At 41.3% G+C, this 18,362-nt stretch overlaps 1 protein-coding gene across 1 annotated transcript; it reads left to right on the top strand.

Annotated features, from left to right (window-relative positions):
- The first annotated feature begins 1,039 nt into the window (after positions 1-1,039).
- hnf1ba (HNF1 homeobox Ba) lies at positions 1,040-18,306 on the top strand. Its single transcript, XM_032510092.1, has 10 exons — positions 1,040-1,712; positions 3,733-3,932; positions 4,270-4,537; positions 4,631-4,848; positions 10,658-10,812; positions 11,966-12,092; positions 12,180-12,362; positions 13,092-13,210; positions 13,534-13,578; positions 16,006-18,306. The coding sequence occupies exons 1-10, from the start codon at positions 1,333-1,335 to the stop codon at positions 16,024-16,026; spliced, it is 1,716 nt and encodes a 571-aa protein (XP_032365983.1). The 5' UTR covers positions 1,040-1,332; the 3' UTR covers positions 16,027-18,306.
- Positions 18,307-18,362: the final 56 nt, after the last annotated feature.

Here is an 18,362-nt window from a genome sequence, read left to right as displayed (position 1 = left end):
AACACGTTTCATAAGAAAAGTTTCCAATATTAATTTGTATGGGTTTGCTTGAACTTTAAAGTCCGATGGGACACCTTTAACATCGCGCTGCACCTGCTGCTGGAAGTCCCTCTAATGTCTGGCTTTGTGTCAGAGGAGGCTATTAGTTTAAATGAGGGCAAACAGCTAAACAGCTTTATTATTGTATACAGAAGAAGATCACATGGAAACAAAGGCGGAAAGGTCCCTAATAACTCCAGTATGCTCTTACATGAACGATCTGAGTGATCCTGAGTGAAGTGAAGGTTTTCTAATATGTGCAAAGTGAGATAAAACGGAGGCGTTTCCATTAAGGTACTCAAATGGTTTATATTGTCCCTGGCATTGAGCTCTGATAAGAGACAATTTAGACCATTACAAACTTTTAAAAGGGATTCTTGTCCCACGTTATCGAGCTATAGAGTAGCCTAGAGGCTGCTGTAGTTACACCACAGCTTTTTAAGTTAAAAACTAATACAATATTCCTATTTCATTATTACTGTAACGCTAAAGATAGAGCTCCATGGATTATTTTTTAGAGATTGTTTGTACTAAATAGGGGCTGATTTTTCAAAAAAAGTTGGAAAACGTTTTCTAATTCGCCTACTGCATAATAATTGAAATGCATAAACATTTCTACATGGCCAATTGATGTGAGACTATTTGCCTAAAACTAATGAGATTAGGCATCTCTAAAGGAAACAAACACGCAACAACAGCTCATTAACACCTATACGATTATCGCATAAGGCAATAACGAGTACACTTCGAAAGCTTTTAAATAAAGTCCTTTAATAAGTTAAATAAATACACATTGATTCTGGGAGAACTACTTCAAGGCCTTATTATAAAACCGCTGGATCTAGCGGTGTGAATATAATTGCAGCTCGCCTTTCTTAAAAGTCTTTATGGCATATACAACAGGGTCCAAAGTCCATGAAAGTTTTGCTGATAAGGGGAGCCAATAAAAGCAGCAGTGTTGCAGTGTAAACACATGTCTACCTCGGCCCAGAGCGGGCCTTGTTCAGTGGATTTACATAAGGCTCCCATCAGCCGGCCCACTTATTACCACGTTTTATACCCCCCTGCACTCAGAAAGCATCATGACAAAGTAGCTCCATCCTGCTCTTCAACAGGGAAGTGAAGCAGCTTCTCGGAGCAGGTGTCAGCAGCGGTAAACTCCCCACAACACTGGAGCGGAGAGCAAGGAAGGAACTTTATTTTGACTTTTTTTATTATTATTATATCCCTCTATATCCTTCCCTTTTCCCCTCTGCTGCAGCGCGCACACAGCAGGCCTATGTTGTGTTTTTAATGTTCTCTAAAATGGTATCCAAGCTGACATCCCTGCAGCAGGAGCTCCTCAGCGCCCTGCTGGACTCAGGGGTTACCAAAGATGTTCTGATCCAGGCCCTGGATGATATGGACCTCAACGCGCCGGTCTTTGGAGTAAAACTGGAGAACATATCCATGTCCCCCGCTCCTCCTCACAGCGGCAAGATGAACGGGTCGGACGCCGACTCCAAGCCCGTCTTCCACACGCTCACCAACGGCCACAGCAAGGGCAAGCTGTCCGGGGACGAGGGCTCTGAGGACGGGGACGACTACGACACCCCGCCGATCCTGAAGGAGCTTCAGTCGCTCAACACGGAAGAGGCCGCCGAGCAGAGGGCGGAGGTGGATCGCATGCTATCGTAAGTGTTCCTACTTTATCCAAGTTTTTTTAACTGTAAAAAAAGTTGAAAAAATAGGCTTAGCGCATTATGAGGGGTGAAATGAGAAAGTGACTATACGCGCTCGGGGTTATTCTTTTAACTGGAGCGCAGTTCAAATGCTTTTATTTGGACGTTTTAAATGTTAGACAATAAAGCAGACATTTTAATAAATTGGCCTTTTATGTAGCCTATCAAAAATGTATTTCCCTTCTTTGTTTACAATTTTAAAATAACCCGCCGCGGTTCTGTTTTCACAGTCTGGTTACTAATTATCCACATGGATTATTATTTCTTTACCTTTGGAAAATATCAGCTGAACTTAAATCTATTTATTATTAACTAGGCAATATACCCCTCTCTAAGGATAGGCTACAAATCCGGCAAAGTGCGACATGAAGAGAAAGTGAACAGCTTATGGCTGAGAAGTTATAGGCAAAAAACCCGAGTAGGCTAGCCTGTGATTATTGAATATTAACACGTTTGATAAATACGGTAATAGCCTAAATTAATGATAAACAATAATATTAATAATACCTACTACTACTAATTCTACTAGGCCTACCACTACTACTACTAATAATAATAATAGTCACAATAATACATTTTGATTTATATTTTAATTTAGGACTAAAATTTGTTTCCATTTGTTCATGTGTCTATCATGCCAAAATAAAATATAAATTCTGATCCCTATATTCCACTCAGAGCAATTGATTCATTGTAAACGTAATATTTGAGGCTGAAACAAGACCGGAAGAATATCAAAACTAAGCCACGTGTAGTTAAGTTATTATTAATTTTATTCTATAAATCATCAACTGAAAGATACACAGTGGCGTGTGATTAGAGTGAATGGAGATCTGGTTATTCATTGTCAAAAGTTATAAACTAACATCTCCCACTTAACCCGCAGACTTATGTAGGCCTCCACGTTCTCCTAAACAAACAGACGCGTGTACATTCGCTACAGTTCCCGACGGTGTGGTGCGGTGTGTCTAATCCCGGGTTACCGGCTAAGGCTCCGGGATACCTCCGGGGAGCTTCTGGTACATTTCCTTGCTGCTGTAGAAATGTGACGTTAGGTCCTAATGAATAATGTGGAGGGCTTATTCAACAGGTAAGAACGTGTTTTTAATGCTAAATTCATATATGGAGACAAAGTTAATATTTACACAAGTAGGCCCTGAATGTAATTTCTTAAATACAAAAACACAATTGTTTTGAATGAATTTCGCATTTCTTTGAGATTAAATTATTTTACAGACAAGTATATGACTGCATCGTGACGTAATCCTGTTCTTTGATGAAGAACATCTGATAGGCCTGTGTATAAATATATAAATTACAGCAAGTATTATTTGGAGACCAAGTTTTTATACATTTTACAAATAGCATATTAAAAATCTGACAAATATCTTTTTACCTGAATATTATCACACGTTTTGTCAACATACTCAAGATTTGTCAGACTGTTTTTTTTTTTTTTTTTGGGGGGGGGGGGGGGGGTACTTTTTTTGTCTATGCTTGTTTCAAATTTACACAAACCGTATCTATCTGCCAGGCTCAAATCATGTGTTGAGGCAACCAATGCTAAGTCCAAATTTCTCAATCTGCCTGAATCCACTTAAACTAACTTTTGAAAAAATGTAGAGCCTACTGAACAGGCTACAGGGATTCATACAACAGGTCGTCAGTGAGTGGACTTGTTGCCCTTTAAACTGGAGGCCTTAAAAAACGGTAAAGCTAAAGAAAAGGAACAAGTTCATGTGTGTTTGATCAGAGTATTTCATTGATACACAACTTTTACATCAACATACAACCAAACTCCTGGTTACTTATGGCATTTAGCATTACATTAATTCATTTGACCAAACAATTTTAATTCAGCCATAAAATGTGAGTAAAGGTGTGTTTGCTCTTTTCTACTTCCCCCTAAGAACTGCACTTAGTCCAGTGGTTAAATGACTGTTTTGTGCTGCTCTGTTTTATCTGAACCCAGAGAGGATCCATGGCGTGCTGCCCGCATGATCAAAGGTTACATGCAACAGCACAACATCCCCCAACGGGAGGTGGTGGACGTTACAGGACTGAACCAATCTCACCTCTCCCAGCATCTCAACAAAGGCACGCCCATGAAAACACAGAAGCGAGCGGCCCTCTACACCTGGTACGTCAGGAAACAGCGGGAAATTCTCAGACGTAAGTTAATATTTGAGTTTCTCACAGCCTCGCCCTGGCCTGTATAGTGTAGTTGACAGGAACACAGCACTTTATTTGGGTTTAGAACCTGCAGGGATATCAAGTTGGGTTGGACATTTTGTCATTAGGCTGGATGACATAATCTTGCTAAGTACTGAATACTGAAGTTTGTCATAATGCATCTAAAGGAAAACATATTATTTGTTGATTCATTAAAAAAACACTATCATGTGTCTAACCAACTTCTACTTTTACAAATCTGTGTTTTCTTTCTGTGGTTTTGCAATAAAAGAAAGCATTTTGAAACGTATTGAATGTAGCTCTTCTTGTTTTGCAGAGTTCAACCAGGCAGTGCTAGGCTCTGGCAGCAACATGACAGACAAAGGCAATCAGGATCCGGTGTTTTTTTTCCCAGAGTTCAACCCGTCCGGTCAGGGCATGGGACCGCCTGGTGAAGAGGTTGGCAGTGAACCCTCCTGCAAGAAAATGAGACGTAACCGTTTCAAATGGGGGCCTGCGTCCCAACAAATCCTGTACCAGGCCTATGAACGGCAGAAAAACCCCAGCAAGGAGGAGAGGGAAGCGTTGGTAGAAGAATGCAACAGGTAGATAAACATGACCTTCTTCTACCTCTTAGACAAATATAACAAAAACAACATCCATCTAAATTTTTCACGTTTTTCACCTGTTTTCTGCAGAGCTGAATGTCTTCAGAGAGGCGTCTCCCCCTCCAAAGCTCAGGGCCTCGGCTCTAATCTGGTCACCGAAGTGCGAGTCTACAACTGGTTTGCCAACCGGCGTAAAGAGGAAGCCTTCAGGCAAAAGCTGGCCATGGACTCCGTTAGTCTACCACCCCACAGTATGAACCCTCTGCTGTCACACAGCTCGCCACATCATACCAGCATTTCACCTCCCAGTAAGATGCCAACTGGCGTTACTCTGCATGCAGTTTAGCATCACACACAGACAGACAGAATGTGACTTGTTTTTAAAAGAGTACTCCACCAATTTAGTGATCCTTTAACATTGTCGATAGTTTAAAAAGAAAAGTTTCAAAATCGATGCAGTACAACCCAAGATATTGTTTTTTTTCATTCCATGCATTTTCTGTCATTGTCTGAACCTGGTGCCTACATTACATACATTACTGCAGAATTTTCAAAGGTCTTTACATAGACTTTAATGTGTTAAAGGTCCCTTTTATGGGTCCCATGCAGATTCACTGCTTATGTTAAACATATGACTAGTGACAAAGTATGCATGAAAAACATCAGTTTACAAAGAAAATGCATATTTAAGACAATTGTGCAGAGAATTGCATGATTTAGTATAATTTGGTGTGAAAATACAGTCAATACTGTCTAATGTAACATGGTTAAAAGCACAGTTGATGTGATCAGAGAGGCAGAGAAAGAGGGGGCAAGTGATCAATGAGTGTGAGTGAGTGAGCTGAGCAAATGCCATTGTTATTCTGATCTTTGAAAACACACTGAGAACAATTCACATTGTACCTGCAATCTCCACTCCAAAGTCAGCATGGAGAAGCATGACACAAAGGGCAGCAATCCTGTGACAGGCCAGGGTCAGGCCAGGGGCAGTGAGGGGGGGGGGGGCGGGGACAGACACATCCAGATTTACTCAACATTACGCTGTCTTTTCCACATTTCAACTTCCATGCAGGTTGCTAATGACTCGGCTCGGAGAGTCTCCAAAACAAGGAAATGCTGTGTGTTATTGCTCTGACCATTTCACCCTGACCTGTTTGCATTTGGAGTAACTAGTATTGACTGAGTCTACCTGGTGTATATGACATAAATACAAAGCTAATAGGCCCCACAGAGCATTATCCTCCGTGCCATCACTCACCCTCCATAAAACTGTGATTTGAGAGTCTCACTCAGAACCTATTGTTGTCCTCTCGTGTTCGAACATGAGGCAAGCTTTGGAGGGAAAACAAACTGTTTGCCTTGGCTTGCTCTTTTACCTTTGGTGATTGTCTCCTTGCTTGAGTTTTTTTTTTTCTTCACCTGACCAGGCATTGACCTCAGGTGTCCAAGCCAGAGGGGTCAGCGATAAGGTTGCATGGCGGAAAACACTTTGCTCCCCCCAAAAGACCTGGCTGCTTACAAGGTGTCCTGCTGGCATCCTGCCGACAGCATCAGCTGTTTTTCAGTGTCAGCCCCTGGCCTGACAATAATATCCCAGCAGGGCGTCTCATTGCGTTGCTAGGGCACGGCCTGTATTATGCATGCTTAATGGACAATTAAAATCCTTTGCTACTACATCTCCCAGGCCTTTGATTAGGGGCTCCTCTGACTTCTACTCTCTATACTCTCCCTCAGCAGGAAGTCCCATTGTCTGTGGTGTATTAGAAGACTGCAGTCACTGTAACCTAGGTTCATTTGTCTCTGCTGGGCCTTGAGGAGGACTGAGTTTAAAGCCTCCCCCCTTCATCTTTATGGGCACTGGTATAGTTGCTGAGGCTGGGTGCAGACTTGAAGCAGCAGGAGCTGTCCACTGAAGTATTGGCTCTTTTCTGGCCAGACAGGACTGATGACCCCTTCTTCGCCTACAGAGAAAGCCAGTCACCCCCCTCCTTAAACCGTCGCCACACCTTCAGTCATACGAGGAAGGTCACTGCTGGGTCAGATCAAGGAAACTCTTACTTTGGGAGTTTTTATTGATTCTGTTTCAGTTCGTTGATCCGTTGGTCACAACTGGATAGACAATCAAACAGTGTGGTGTGCAGTTTTGGTGGTGACCTTTTTACTTACAGAAATGAAACAGATTCCAGGCAGATGGCATAGTTTGTCAGCAGGCACATGTGTGCACACACCTGTGTTTTCCTATGAAATATTTACTTACTGTTTATCCACTCATAACGTTTACTGAGCTCAAATAATCCATTTTATTTACGCCATTTTACTTTGAAGCATTTATCTCTGCTTAATCTTGGAACCCATTTGCAATTGGTCTGATGACATTTTAGCCTCTGGGGGCAACGGCCAATATTTCCAAGCAGGTTTATCTGCGGGTCCACAGTACTACAGGATACACCTACTATATAACTCGCCCTGAAAATGAGTTGAGTAACGTTTGTGGGCACCAAAATAAGTTATATTATGCACACAAAAACTGCTTGGTTAGGTGTAGGAAAAAGATCATGGTTTGGGTTTAAATGAGTACATTATTGCAGGAAGTTATCTCAGAGGGCGTGTTGTGTAGTGGAATGGGCGTGTCTTGTAAAGTGGGCAGGTTGTGTAGCCTGAGAGAGTACAGTGGGATCTGAATATGTTGACTAGATCAACACTTACAAATGTATATTTACAGATATTAGATTTTCTTATGCAAACATAATGTAAAGGATGTTTACCTGAGTATATATATTGCATGTTACCTTGTACTTTTACTCCACGAAATGTTGCACTTTTAGTTATTTGACAACAACAACCTTTTCAAAATTTGATATTCTTACAAAATATGATGCATGGCTAAGGATTAAACAATTGGTTCAAAAGCTCTTTGCTTACAAAAATCCTAGTTCCCTTGGCAATTATCAGATGTCTATAAGTTATAGATGTTCCACTACAGACAACATTCCCCTCTAAACCTTTTTTACAACATTTCACAGAAAAAAACACAGATTACTGAAAATTCAGAAAAATGCGTGTTGCAGAACTTTATTTTTTCCTGCCCCATTTATCATCTTACAACCCCTCACATTTATCTAGTGATCCCTTGGGGCGACTAAAACTTTATGTACATTTACTTTGTAAATGAATGCAGTGTGTGTATGTGTGTGTGAATGCAGGAGTTTTACTTGTAATGGAGTATTTTAAGATTAGTACTTCTTCAACCACTGGTAATTTGCCAGGCAAAGTCATCATAAAATTGAATAATTGCCGTGTAAGTTGAGCTGCATCCTTCTGCATGTTACAAAACTAGCAGACTCAGAAGTTCCTGATCAGACACAGTAGTAGGGGGGATTATCCGTGGGTTGCGTGGGTTTCCATCACCTCAGGCTAGCTTGAAACAAGACACACATAGAAAAGGACGGCCTAGGTCTGCACTTTCTACTGCTCTGTGTCTCCCAGAAAACCACAAAGAAGAGACTGGATACGTCCTGCAGAGACCCAGGAGGTCTGTCATATGCAGCGGCACTACAATGAGCACTGCCTGGGGTTGGGGAGGCAGGCTTTGATTTTACATGGGTCACACAGGGAGCTAGAGCCTTTTAAACCTGCTGAAGATCTTTGCTACCACTCCCCTTCTGAAGTTCTCGCCCTCCCCCTACTCTTTAAAAGGACGCCTCAGTTTTTTCATAGATGAAAGATGTCTCATTTTGCCAGAGCAAAACTTTAGTTTTACGGAATGTCCAAGTTAAATTATTTTTATTTTAAGTGCTTCGTGACTTTGAGTGTGTCTGCAGAAAACCTGCTTTCTAGAAACCCAGATTCTTAGTTTAGATTGTTGAAGTCCTCCTTCCTTACTACTAGTTTCCCTACAGCTGCAATTACTGCTCAACCCAAAGAAACAAAACTGGCCTGAATAGCATCCTTTTCTCTGTCTGACACTTTAAGAGGTCGCCCAGCTTCGAGATAACTGCCTTTTTATGAGTCCTCCTCTATTGTGTGGCAATGGGGGTCATGAGTCCAATGGAGTGCTTTATTGTTCTGCGGCAATGTTTACAAGGCGCGGTGGAGTGTTGTGGGGTTGCTAGTATGTTCCTGAAGACAATATGAAGTCTGTGGGATGAACAAAATGGAGGACAGAGACTCTGGAGGATGAAATATGGTGCTCTGGCATCAGACATCGAGGTATCTGTATTTCTGTCCGTAGTTAAAGGAATAGTTGAACATTATGAGAATTATGCTTGTTTGCTTTCTTGCTGAGAGTTAGATGATCAATTACACTTTCATGTCTATCTGTTAAATGTGTAGCTGGAGCCTAAAGACAGTCGGCTTAGCTTAGCTTAGCATAAAGACTGAAAACAGGGGGAAACAACTAGCCTGGCTTTGTCAAAAGGTTAAAGAAAATCTGACTAAAGTTTCCAGATTCTCTAAAGTTCAGCAGTAACAAGTATCTTTTTTTTTGTTTGTTTTGGACAGAGCCAGACTAGCTGCTCCCCCCTCTTTATGCTAAACTAAACTAGCCAACTGCTGGCTGTAGCTTTTTTTATTTTGTGCACAGACATGAGAGCGGTAATAATATCTGCTAACTCTCAGCATATTTCCCAAAAAATGTCAAAAATATTGTTCAAATGTACGGCATCTTTTGAAAGACTATTACGATAACTGCAGTGATATGCGTTGACATATAGCCTACATGAATCCACATCCACCAACTCAAAGAAAGAATAATTTGCAGTGTATTAGGATAACAGATTATGCCTATTTGTTTCCCTGACACCTGAGGCAAACATTCAGGTCTGCAAACACATCCTGTTCCAGTTTCCAGCACTGACAAGAAATCAATGCCCCCTTCATTGGTCACATTTAGTGTCAGCGCCTCTCCCTCCTTTTTATTTCAAAATGGCTGTATGTCAATGCCTCCTGTCATGTCTGACCGACTTCGACAGGGCATTCAAGCTGTCCCACCTGGGTCAGGGACGGAGGGCTCGGGGAAGATGGGAGATCTGAGTGCAAACAGAGTCTGTCTCTACACTGTCACTGAGGGAGGGCCGCTCTAGAGAGCGTAAGGCTGAGACCACAGGATAAGAATGTGTTTGACATTGCTTGTTATTGTGTAATGTTTACTCTGTTGATATCAGAGGGGGCTTGCATCGGCAAACAGGCATTTGATTGTCGGTTGTGGTGGGTTGAAGCATTCCTTCAGGCCACCAGTGACAGACAACACTGAGTCTAGACACAAGATTAAGGGATGGCACTATAAGCAGAATTTCATTTTTATTGCAACTTCACTGTGAATAAGTGAAAATTGTACGAAAAGTGATTTTATCAAACACTGCACTAATGTAAAAATTTTAGGTCCTTAAATTTAGTCTTTTTACTCCTCCATATTTATCTGACAGCTTTAGTCTTTAGTAGTTTTGTAGTTACTTTTACAATTTGTTATACAGGTGTTACGTAAAAAATCCCTCTGATAAACTTCCAAAATGTACTTCTTAGATTGTTTCATTCAGGCTGAAAGAGCTACAATCACAGGTTAGAGAAGTTTATGTTGCAGAACTTCATTCATCTCCCCCTCATATTTATCTTGTGGCCCTTCAGAGGGAGTCTGACCCCTTGGTTGGTGAATCACTGGACTGAACTGAACTGTATATAACGTACTTAAATCTAGCTCAGCAAAATGCTGCTTTTTACATTGATGCATCAGTATATACAATTTTTTTTTTTGCAGAATGATTATGGTTGCTTCTACTTTAAGTACATTTTGTTTAAAATACTGGTTACATTTCCCACTGATGTAATTAGGATGGGTAACATTTGTTTGTTGATCAGATCTGATAGGAGTTCTACTGTTGTGAGTCAGTGAACACAGTGAATGGCCTTGGCTTAGTTACGCAGATAGCAGCAGACGGGTCACAGTGTTTGTTTGCTCTGTCCTCCCCTGTCTGAGTCAAAGAGCAGGTTGATTGAAGTGAAAGCGGCGTTTCTCAGCACAGAACCAGGCTGACGCTACTATCTCTCTGCCCCACATACTGTAAGTGTTACAGTTGTATGACACGACAGGTGAAACTAACATTCTGTTTCTCTCTCTCTCAGTGCGTTACAGCCAAGGGCCCGGTGAGGTCACCTCCTCCACGACCATCAGTCACCACAGTAGCAACGGCATGGCGACCAGCCAGTCGGTGCTTCAGCAGGTGTCTCCGGGAGGATTGGACCACAGCCACAGTCTGCTGTCACCTGACGTCAAGATGGTGAGTGAACACACCTGGGCCTTCATGGCCTCAGATTAGATAAGACCTGGCCTGCTATTAGCATAAACGTACAAGCACAAATAGCTCATTGTGCTGCTCTGTTGGGAAGGTGGAGCAGGGGTGGCAGGCCATGGCTGGACTAGCCTTCACCAGAGTGTACCAGGCATGGTCATCGCTCAGCCAATACACCTGACAATGAAACATTCTGTTCTTATTGATTAAATGCCTCGAAAAGAGGAGCCAGAGGTGGAGCGCTGCTTGTTCTGCCACTGACATGACGCCAACATTTGATTATACCCCAGTTTTTTTTTCTGTGTGTCTACTTCAGAGTTTCTCCCTTCTGCCCTAGTCCAATATTTGATCAGTGACAAGGAAACCCGTGCATGGGCCCAAAGCGTTTGAGTGGTGGGGCAACAATACTTCTGATGCGTGAAGTGTGATTTACTGTCAAAATAGAATATAGAGTAGTATTCTTCTTTAATCAAAATTAAAAATCCCATCAACTAAAAATTAAACCACTTAACTGGTCATGCAACTGAAATATTCAAAACTATTCACTAACTTCCCTGTCAGACCAACATACTTCTGCCTTTTGAAGCGACATTATGTGAAATGACCACAGCGAGGGCAGGCAGTGTTGTGTGCAGCAGGTCAGAGCTGACTCATTTTCCGATGTGTGTTTTACTGTTCTGTCCTCTGCGGGAAGCTGGCAGTAGTCAAAATGTCGCAGCCCCACGAGTGGGAAGATCCTGATCCAGATTACTAGCCATTACTAGCATTATTATGCATGCTGGTATTATCAGCATGCAGGTACAAACACGGTCAATGTGCTACACAAACCCATGCAAACCCATTTCTTCTAGCTAAAGTTTTTTGTATGATTATTTCTTCTTTACTTTTCATTTCTTATCAGTATTTGCTTGTGTGCTGTGTATGAGTGGAGTTACACAAGTGTAGTGTTATACAAAAGAATATAAACCAAGTCAACATTTACTTTTGTTGTTTGTTTAGTAGCCAACATCTGTTTCACTTTGAAAATACATTTATGTGAATTGACAAAGCAGACACTAACTTTGAGTGTTGTAGTCTGTTATAACAAAATATTACAGCAATAAATCAGTTCTCTAATTTTGTTTCTTTCATCTCTCTCCAGATTTCAGGTTCAGGTGGAGGACTTCCTCCAGTCAGCACACTGACCAACATCCACAGTTCCCACCACAGCCATCAGCAGACACAGAACCTCATCATGCCTCTATCTGGAGTCATGGCCATAGCACAGAGTAAGTCCTCTGGCCCTCCAGAAAAGAAGCAATTGAATTTATTTCATCGTGACATGGTTTGATTGAGGTTTCGCTGTGTCTCACTAGGTTTAAACACATCGCAATCTCAGCCGGTGCCAGTGATCAACAGCGTGGCGGGCAGCCTTGCGGCACTGCAGCCGGTTCAGTTTTCCCAGCAGCTCCACAGCCCCCACCAGCAGAGCCTGATGCAGCAGTCCCCCAGCCACATGAGCCAGCAGCCGTTCATGGCTACTGTCACACACTCCCACAGTCAGTAACACTCCTTTCTACTCTACTAATCTTCTTTGTATACAAGCTTCTATTGTGCTTTGAAAATCAGATATATCTTTGGTGCCCAACCTTTTTGGCTTGTAACGCTTTGGCTTCTGTGTCTACGTGTGAGCAGTTAAAAAAAGTTAGGTTTCAATCATTTTGGAGGCCTGGAAGGTGAAACGGTTCAATATTTCACATAAACAAATGCATAGTTGTGTAGAGGACATACGTTTTTGATTCTTTCCTATCCTCGTAGTCACATTAGAGACCCTTTTAGGGGTTCACTCTCAAGATTGGGAACCAGTAAATTATATAACTGGTATACAGTAGATACTCAAGTGTGAACAAGGCAATATCTTTAAAAAACAGCCTACAAAACACCCTCTTCACTCTATTATAATCTATTAGGTGTGATTTCCTTGCCCAAATTCAACTTTGGTGTCATGCACGGACACATCTCTGCCCACATGACGACAGGAGTCAAATCTTTTGCTGCTTTCTACTCTGTCTGTCAATACTAAAAGAAAGATAGCTCCACTTATAAATACTAGATTTTAGATCAGATCTTCTTCTCTTGTAACTTTGGTATTTTCAGGAAGTAAGCTAAGTGGACACGTTGCTCAACATAAACATCCTGCTTTTTTATGTCCACCTACATATAAGGTTTTTAAAAACATTCATGTACAAGTGTGGGAATCTAACTATCTGTCTGCCTTTCTTTTGCAGTGTATCCTCACAAACAAGAGCCCCCACAATATTCCCATCAGTCACGTTTCCCCTCGGCCATGGTGGTCACAGACGCCAACAGCATCAGCACCCTCAGCTCAATGTCCTCAAGCAAGACGGTCAGTCCTTAGTCATCACACCGATTTACAATTAGATGCATGTTCTCACCTCTGTCTGGCTGCCATTGTGGAATTTACATCAAAAAAGTCTAAGTCTGTGATCAATATGGGGGTAAATCTCTCTTTTAAAAAGTACAGTAAACACTTTGATTAGCTCTCTCATCACCTACTGATACACAGAAGTCCCGCTCACCCTGTTCTGATTGAGAGAAACAGCACTATCAAAAGCACACACTGACACCAGGAACTACATCATGACAGGGAGAAGTGTGTGTGTGTGTATTGTGATTGTGTGTTGACTTGTTTAATTCCTGTCACATTAGGACGGCCCCGTAAACAAGATGGTGCAACTTGGGGGTCTCTCCTGGGTAAATACAATTTTATTAGTTCAGTGACGCAGTTGAAATAAGTAGAATCACCGAAATGGCATACAAATCACATCATTCATGTAGCCGTGCATACTGTTTCTTTTACTTCCTTTAGTTGTTGTTCAGGACTGCTGCTGATGTTCAAATGCATTCATGCGGCTCCAAACCAATAGACCAGACAGATATATGGATGGTATACTCCTCAGAATTCCTATTTCCTCTTCAACAGACGTCTAATCAATCAGCTGCTCGCTCAGCCTGAACACCTTGATTAACGCTGCCTCCTTTCACTTTCCTCTCCCCGGTGAGAGTTACCTCTGCGATCAGGAAATGAGCCCCTCTGTTAATCAAAGTTCTCCAGCCTTGTGTGCTGCTACTTTCCTCCATGCTACAGTGAGGATGGAGATGAGATGGGCTGGGTGGGGAGTAATTACACCTCTTCCTCTTTCCTACTTCTCCCTGCTCTCGGTGATCGCTCTAGCCTGAAATGTTGTCCACAGTGCGTTCACACGCTCAATTTCCCACGCTGAGGCCGAGCACTTGTACTGTCGCGCTGCTACTGACAGATGGGTTGATGGGATGATAGCTCAAAGTGCGGTGTACCTTCACAGGAGGCAGAAAGTTAAACAAATCTCTCTGAGGCTACAAAATGTAGCCATGTTTTGGTCAGGGTTTTGCTCTCTCTCAGGGGTTAATCAGAGGTTTATTAATACACTTCTGCAAAATAATTAAGGTAAATGTTGTGATAAATGCTGTAGGCTACCCTGTGGTGGTAAAAGTACTTGTAAATAATACGTCCACTACTACTACTACAATATTATGCCAAACTACTGGACCATATTTGTGAAAACATACTCAAGAACTACTTAAACACATTAATTACTGTGGAATTATACAGATGGAGTGGTTTTAGATATTGGATCGTCCGTAAATTAGATTTCCAACTTACGTAAACTAAAGATTGACAAGTGGCTGCTTTTTATAAAAAAATCCCAACCAAAAACCATTGGTTTAATCTTTAACAATAACATTGTAGGGCTCAAACTGAGAATTATTTGGTTATCAATTACTCTTCCAATTTTTCCTCAATTAAGTGTTTTAAAAACATTAGAAAAACTGAGGTGACTTCCTTTGTGTAACTAACTAAAATTAAAACGATTTTTAAAAAACATTGTTGGATTTGAAGAGCTAGAAACTATAACATTTTTCTCCTTATTTTAAAACTTATTTTTTGTTAATCAACTAATTGATGGATCCACTGATCCACTTCATTTTATGAGCCTATCTCCTGTTTCTCCAAATACGCCAAGTAACTACTACCTACATCGGTCAAAAAATGAGTGCAGTAAAAAGTATTATCCTCTGAAATGTAGTGGGTTAAAAAGTATTAAAAGTAATGCACAAGTACCTTCAAATTGTACATATGTGCAACACTTGAGTAAAAGCACTGGTGGTTACTTCCCACCACTGGCATCACCACCTTGTGGCATTTCACAAACACATTTATTTAGAGAGTAATTAGCTAGCAGGCTCTCCCGGGGATTTTCTTATCAGGGCTTTATTTGAATGGGGCAGCCTTCTTCTCATGACACGACCAGCATGCTCAGACTTTATAACACTCATTGTTTACAGAGAACCCTCCATTATACCTGAGTCTGTTTCAAACTCACCTCTGCTCAGAGCCCTGCATCTAATGACTCAAGTCTTAGCAGCGGGTCAGCTTTATCAGGTGAAGCTGTTTGCTGGCCGCAGGGTTACACCAGGGTCACCTGCCTCTATCCTTGGAGAGGCAGGGGAAAAGAAATTCCACAATCTAGAAAACTGAGAGCATTTCAATGGAAACAGGGCTTTGGAGAGTCAGGAGAAGAGGGATGGGGAATGTATTTGGTCAGGTGTGGCACATGAAGGTGCCACGGTGATGTATTTACCAGCGGTGGAAGAAGTATTCACATAATTTACTTAGTTAAGAGTACCATACTATAAAAAAACACACCATTATAAGTAAAAATCCTTGTACTCGAGCAACAACATATACTTAAAATACCCCAAATAATCTAGATCCTGTCAGTGTTATATTATTTAATTATGTAAACAGCACTTTAATGTTGTAGTTGATCGAGGTGGAATTCTACTTAATTAACCTATAACAATTTATGATATTTTAGAAAATTATGATATCTATTTATATTCTAAATGTGAAAGTAACAAGTAACTGTAAGTTAAATTTATTGGAGTAAAAATTACAATATTTCCCTTTGAAAATGTAGTTGAGTAAAAGTATAAAGAAGCATTTATATTGGTTTCAGTTGTCACTTTTAGGCAGCCTTGATGCACATGATGTATACCTGTGTTACTGGACAGCTTATATTTATTGTTTTATGTAACGCAAGCCTACTTTGTCTCACATTTCTCTCCTTCTCCTTTCAGTGTCCTCTTCAAGCTTGGTGAGAGCGTCCACCTGACTGCCTCAGTGCCCGGCAACGGGAGCACATTTTTCCACCCTCTCCCAGCGGTAACCATGACAACTCTTAATAACCAGGAACGGCGCACTGGATGATGAGTCAGTCAACAAAACGAGAGGAGTGGCGACAACTGTGGGCCATGCGGGGAAAATAGGGACAGTGTGGGGGGGGGGGCAACTCATTGCACCTGAAAGTGAGGAGACTGGATTCCCCTCCGCGGCACACAAATGATCAACAAGGATGATTTTAACACAATCTTTGAAACCAGTATTCAGTTTTAGGTAAGAGTTTTTATGCCACCTGTCATCCTCTTATCTGACATTATAAAAGGAACAAAAACCAAGCACCCAAAAAGCGCTCAGAAAATGTTGTGGTATGGACTTGAACGAAGGCTCTGGGACAACTTATGTTACACTCTGATTTAAGGTGGAAATATGAAGACAACCCAAAAGTAACAGAGACAATGATCCGCCTCTGTGAAGGCTGAACGACTCACAACAAGTTCCTGGATGCCTACACAAATTGCTTTGCACGTGAGCAGAACTCTGTGACAATCACAATGACCCCATTGATCTTGTGCATGCATTTGACATTCCTACTTGGCTTTAAAGGAGTCTTCCATGTTATTTTTTCACACTCAGTTTTACTGTGCTTGCAATAGTGCAGGCGATGAATGTGAGGGATTCATCATTTCGAGTTGTTCAATGTGTATACTGTGATTGAAAAGACTTTGACAATCTTGAAAGGACTATGCAATGCGTCAATACGCAATGCTTTGTAAAACTGGACTCGGCACAGAACTCCACACACTTGAGACTGGAAATGAATATGCACTATCAGTGAAGTCACCAACAATTACGCTTATATTTACTGTACTGGAATTGCTGTTGATAAAGCTGCCTGTAAAATAACACAAAAGCAGATGGATTTATGTGTGACAAAAATGCCAAAGAATACAAGTCAGCCTGTAATGTCTACGGAGGGAGACTGACTCACACACTTTAATGCGGCCCTTCCCCTCCATGTTGTTTGCACACAGGTTCAGGTGAATTTCAGGAATGGGTCTCGCCCTCTTCCTCCTACTTCTCCCACTTCCTGCCTCAATGTGAAGAGATACCAAATAGGACAAATATTGTTAATAACTCCTCATCTTACATCATGGTGGCAGGACCCCCCAAGGTTAGAATGAAAATATTGACAAGTAAACAAAACAGTCATGTTAGTCTGGTATTTTGTGAAGGAGAGAAACATGAAAGAGGGCAATGTTGTGATAGCAGCTGCTCTAATCATACAGGAATCCACAAAGACTGAGAAATGTTGGGGAGAGGAGCGGCTGCTGTGGGTACAGACGCCCACGCTAACACTATCACACCTCTTCTTAACTGGACATGATGCAAACTAGCCCACATCAGATTGTTTCACCCTGCTCCGTGTGTTGGTTAACCGGCTCAGCCCCGGCTCTTTATGGCAATGCTTCCCTCTTATCAACATGGATGAAGTGAGACTCCTTTGTGAAGTTGAGAAGTTGCATCTTATTTAATCCGCAGCTAAATTGGTGTTAGGTAAAAGTAAATAACGTACACACTTATTTGCAAAGGGAGAAATCAAAAAAGCAGCAAAAAGAATCCCACAAAATGCGACATTGCTAGAAATATATCTGGAAAATTCTTTTCACTCCATCTCTGTATGTTAGGAAGAGGTGTAAAGGTAGCAGCAAACTTCATTCTGCCTAACTTTGACTGTTTGGGCTTAGTCTACCTAAGTAACTGTAGGCTACAGGCGTGCAGGTGTGTGTTTGTGTCCAGTTTATGTCATTTTCCCATGGTCTGTGTACTTTGTAAGCAAAGTTCTGTCCGAACAAAGATTAAGTTGCAGTTAAGCTAACCTTAGCTAGACAATGATGAGAAAGGTTGCAATGAGGACCAAATTTGGCATCAAGAATCACTATAACCACCCATGTTTTTATGAGACAAAAATGCCATTTTGACTACTGAACCCTGCGTATCATAAATGTGCCAGATCCAGTCTCCTGTTCAACATTAGGTCACATTTGTTATTATTATGTTGGTTGGCTTGTGACTGTTATTATAGGCACATCTACTGCCATCTGATCAGAGGGCACTCATACTTGTGGGACAGGACATGATTTTATTTTTCCTCCTAATGTATTATTTTTGTATAAAAATTGAAATCAATCATAAATCACTATTTATACTTTTTGAGAAAATGTTGATATTTCAAGTAAATGTTTTTTTTTCAAAATGGATACATGCTTTTGATTATTTTGTGTTATTTTGTGTGCATTTTGTGTTTTTTTTAGCC

Source organism: Etheostoma spectabile, chromosome 3 (assembly GCF_008692095.1).
Source record: "Etheostoma spectabile isolate EspeVRDwgs_2016 chromosome 3, UIUC_Espe_1.0, whole genome shotgun sequence".
Lineage (NCBI taxonomy): Eukaryota > Metazoa > Chordata > Actinopteri > Perciformes > Percidae > Etheostoma > Etheostoma spectabile.
This window is presented reverse-complemented; position numbering and strand designations above follow the sequence as displayed.

Excerpts from the sequence above, each read along its gene's own strand:
- hnf1ba (XM_032510092.1), top strand. The coding sequence starts at position 1,333 with ATGTTCTCTAAAATGGTATCCAAGCTGACATCCCTGCAGCAGGAGCTC. Across the intron at positions 10,813-11,965 it reads TGTCACCTGACGTCAAGATG|ATTTCAGGTTCAGGTGGAGG; the intron begins GTGAGTGAACAC and ends ATCTCTCTCCAG. Across the intron at positions 13,579-16,005 it reads AACTTGGGGGTCTCTCCTGG|TGTCCTCTTCAAGCTTGGTG; the intron begins GTAAATACAATT and ends TTCTCCTTTCAG.